Source organism: Leiobunum rupestre, chromosome 1 (assembly GCF_980474605.1).
Source record: "Leiobunum rupestre chromosome 1, qqLeiRupe1.1.hap1, whole genome shotgun sequence".
NCBI lineage: Eukaryota > Metazoa > Arthropoda > Arachnida > Opiliones > Sclerosomatidae > Leiobunum > Leiobunum rupestre.
Window position 1 is genome coordinate 75,252,271 of NC_143384.1, and position 4,913 is coordinate 75,257,183.

Consider the following 4,913-nt stretch of genomic DNA (forward strand, 5'->3'; position numbering starts at 1 on the left):
CGTCCATTTCGGAATTAGCTCACAATTTTGCCCACCTCTGTCTGTAGGAGAGTTGGAGTGGGGATGCGGGAACCTGTTAATGGACTGGTTCTATTTGTAATTGCAGCGCAATTACATTGAAATAAGCTGTAAGTTGTCGGTATCATACATGTAGCTACTTAACTACTGAAAACATTCTGGAGCTTTATATTGTTCTGCAATTACCGTGTGACGGTGCTGTTGTATAGCTGATTTTGACCCCGATTCTGTCAGGTTACAAACTGTATGTATCGCTTGGCAGCTATTTTTGTATGAGTTTGCTCACGGTGGCGATAGAAACATTCCAAGTCGCTACATATAAAATGTCCTTATATTAAATAATATTAAAAGTAAATCGGACGTATTAGATAACTTAAACAAAATTTAGTTTATCAATTAGTAATCAATTTCGAAATCAAGGGTACGAAAAAAAATTGTTCTTTTTTAAAGGCGATGTTTTCCTTGGAGCTGTTCACTGCGATTCCGAAAAATTGAAACATTTACTATTACAATTAAAACACTCTAGTATATTTCAGTACATATAAGTAAATATTTCTTTATGATACAGTAAAATATGATACATTAAAAATTAGTGTTATGTAAATTAATAGTAACGAACATTTTTTTAAAGATTTAAAAATTAGTAACAGATAAGCAAAACGTAAGGAGATCCATCAAAAACTTAGGTGTCAAATTTTACTCAATAACCGACCTTTCGACACTCTTATAATTGTTATATTGTTCAATAATAAGCATTATTTCAAACACTCTTGTACAAAATCTCGCACCGCGGTCTCGTACTCTGCGGGATACTTCCTCAAGTGACTCACGTGACCACTGTCCTCAAACACGTGTACTTTAACACCGACCCCTCTCTTGACTCGTTCTTCCACGAACTTGTTTACATACTCTGGTTTGGCAATCTGGTCCGCTTTGGAGTAAAGACACATGTGCGGACAGCGGCACTCTAACTGCCGAGACAGATTCTTCCAGAGAAACAACCTCCAGTACTCCGTGTTTGGCTCACCGGTAAACCAGTCAACGCAACGATTCAAGTAGTAACAAAAATACATGTACGGGTAGAAGCCAAGAGCCACCATCGGTGCCAATACTTTCGACCCCGTAAATTGAGGAAATATGCTGACCACAACCTTATAAGCCGAAATAAAAGTAATTGGAGTTGGAGCGCTGTCCAGAATGCAACCGTTCAGAGTGACCTTCCCCTTTGACGCGTCGGTAAACTCGTCCAAAAGCAAACGCATTAAAGAACTGCCACCATTTGAGAACGAGTGGATGAAAACCGGTTTATCTGCACCATCTTCTAGGCGCATTAAATCCACCATTTTCCGGGCGTGTTTCCGGCAAGCATTCAAAGATAGAGGACTGAAGACGGCCCTAAATGATGGACTGAACCTGATGACGGTGAAGCCCATGTTCTGGTAGATGGTACTGTATTTGGCCAATGCTTTATCCACACATCCGGTCCAGCCCAAAAGGAATACCATTCCCTTCGCTTTGTCACGTGTTAAACCAATTGGGCTGGCCACCGTCAGTTCGAAATTTCTGCCCATTCCGTGGTAGTTGAGAACGCGTACTGATGAGCTCCAACGATAAATTACTTTGAAAGCGCCTGTTTTTATATTAATTAAAGACGAGTGCAATTCCATCGCAAGCATTAACTACACACAATGCTTAGTTAGAAGACGCAAAAACAACATAGGTTTTCCCGATTTCTTGTTTCGATACGAAAGCGTTATTGGAAGCCGTGTGTTTCTGCGGCGAGACTACACATACGCGAAACTGTAGAGGCACTCGAGGTAATCTAATCAACAAACATTACGATTTAGCGCAAATACAAAAAAACCAACGCCGATAATTCATTTCCTTGGATAATAAAGGTTGACAAAAAAAACCACTATTTCAACACGATATATTTATTTTCATTTATACAAAACAAATAACTTGAAATAATAATAGCTAGTATGTCAACGACATTTGAGTACACAATCCTCCTAATGTATTTATGCACAATCTTATATATTAAAGTAAAAATCATTTATTTTTTCATCACATTACTGTAATAACAACTCAAATTATATTATTTTTTCTAAAAAGAGGCTTTTTGGAAACTGATAAAATATTCCATTTTATGTGTAAAAAACTCTTTTGGAAAACGTCCAACGGTATCTACATTCTTGGTGGTTTACATAGGCTATATTGGATACAACAAGGCGGATGGTTTTTCAGAAAAGCTAAAATGATCTTCTAATCATAATTAAATGATTTTAAGGTAATTGAGAAGTAAGCGAAAATAAGTTATCGGGCTCGGCTAAATACTGTTGAGGGATTTTAGATCAAATGTAAACATAGTCTGTGAATTCCAATAAACCTTGAGCTTGAAGTGTTTGGCGATCTTTTGATACCCTCTTCAATTCCTAAGTTGAGAAAGAGCCAGCTAAGATGACCAACTCATATCATGGTATATCTGGTTATTCACGGTCGCTTTGATATTATAAGTGTCAATGTAAGAGTGATCGTCCTACTTCGATATTATCTCTGGAAAAGTTGTTCTTAAACCCAAATCAGCTGCTGAAATATTATGTCGATCCATAAAATCTGTACGTAAAAAAGAAGAAACGTCCATAAGATATATTTATTATAGTTCATAAGGGCTGTTTATTAACCACAAAATCCTTAACTCATTTGAAGAATTTCCAAAAAGAAACCGTAATTACTTTTGAATGTAGCGAATGATTGAGACATTGGAGATAACACCCGTTTGTATTGGGTTTTTTAGTCACGGTTTTTACCACTATCTCCAGAAGAGTTGAATATCAAAGCTTGAATGAATATCGTAAACTTAGGTTTCATTACCGTTAAAGGGTATCGGTTTTAATTAGATACTTTAAATACTTGAGAAGTATATTTTATCTTAAAAGGTAAATAGCTTCATTATTATAGACTTGGTTTCGCGCCATAATCTCAGTGCCGTTATTGCACGTCGCTATTTCCGTCATTCTTGCTCACTTACGACAATTTCTTCTACAGTAATCTTACAGGCTTCTGGTAGAATGCTTACCCCTCTTTTGAGTCTGAAGGTCAAAGTTAACTTATGTAGATATGAAATCCTATTCATTTATCGATTAACATTTCCAACACAATCCTAAATAACAATATCTAAATGCTGTGTAGCCTGTGTTATTATTAAATTTGTAATATTTCTATAATTTGGTTCTATAATTGACCAAATTACTTTTCTTACAGTACCATTTATACTGCCCAGCGGCGTAGGAATAAGGGGGCGCAGGGGGGTGGATAGAGGGGTCATTGCCCCCTTGAATTTTGACTGGGTGGAAACACCGGCAACTGTCCCCCTGAAAATTGTTTGAAATTGTTTAATACAATTCACAAACAATAATTTTTTCATTAGCTTCGGAATCACAAAGAAAAAGTATAGTCACCATTCACCAGTTTGTAAAACAAAAAAAGTCTGATTCTTTAGGTTATTTTGTGACTGGCAGAGTGTCGCGGATATGTGATAGACGTAACCCGAGTAGAGTCATGAATAGTGTTTAGCGTCAGAACACCAGCGTCACCGCACGGTTCTTGTAATCTGGCTAAGTTAAACAGGTGCTCTCGAGCCTTGTCTCTCCTCTGCACCTCGGCAGTGGCCATTTTCCCATTAGGCACGTGCCTTCCGCTCAAGGTTCTTACAAGCGGCACTATAAGGTTGGCGCATATAAAAGTGGCGGGAAACTAGTTTTCGGCAACCGCGCGGGAGGGTGGGTTTCCCCTAGTCTGGTGACGTCGTTGGTTAGAATAAAACGAAACAAGACTCCGCGGGAAATGATATTGGTTATAGCAACACTGCGCAGGCGCCAAAGTAAAAAAGGGAAAATTCCAGCTACAGGTCTTTCAACTTATCGTTATAGTAGCCCAATTTGACTATATACAACAAAACATTGAAATTTTATTTACGTTATAATACGTTGTATTTAACAGCACCATTTTGTTCGTTGTTCGTATTTTCGAAAAATGACTATATCATTCTGTATTTTTAAACAGATTAATTTAAGGTAGTAGAGCGAAACTTTTATTTTAATTTATTTTATTTTCTTTGGCGGTATTTATCATAAAAGGCATTGGGCCTGGTTCATGGTTATTATCCGAGATAGATCTGTTCGTTTCGTTTATGATTCTTTACCAAACACGTGGCCTCATTTCCTGTTAAAATTGTGTATTTTGAAAGTAATGTTTAAATTTACAATTAGTTTTCATTACACTACGGAAATCTTTATTTTTTTTTCAAAACTTATATATTTTCATATCAATGCTGTATATTAGGCCGTATTCTTAAACTAGTTCAATTCATAAGATTTAATACTTAGAATGTTGGTAAAATATACTAAAAATTATGTATATAAGTTTATGTACTATTCTAATATGCATACACAATATATGCATATACATACACACATATATACATACATATATATATACATACACAATATATGCATATACATACATATATATATACATACATATAATAATAATAATAATAATAATAAAACTTGTTTATTGTGCAACAAAACAGTTTACAGAGAAAGCCAGAAAATTGTTACACAGTTTAATATCAGAAACATTCGTCGCTTAAATTAGGTTACAGTTAGATGTTTTTGTAATGCCATGCTAATTTTTGAAGTGATATTTATCCACGGGTACAAGAAATGATACGTTACAGAGTTTAGTAGTTTCATAAATTCAAATATAAGGGGTAAAAACAGTTTTAAGAAAATTATAAAATACTTAGGACACAATTAAAATCCTTTCAACCTAAAAATATACATGTATAAGAATGAAATATAAATAAACATGAAATATAAATTAACAGAATT

The 4,913-nt window shown here is 35.3% G+C and overlaps 1 protein-coding gene across 1 annotated transcript; it reads right to left on the reverse strand.

Moving 5' to 3' along the window:
* Nucleotides 1–773: 773 nt before the first annotated feature.
* On the reverse strand, nt 774–1,589 carry LOC149966615 (transmembrane protein 53-like). The gene has a single exon (XM_090167546.1). It carries the CDS (start codon nt 1,587–1,589, stop codon nt 774–776), a length of 816 nt encoding a protein of 271 aa, XP_090023672.1.
* Between the last annotated feature and the right edge of the window lie 3,324 nt (nt 1,590–4,913).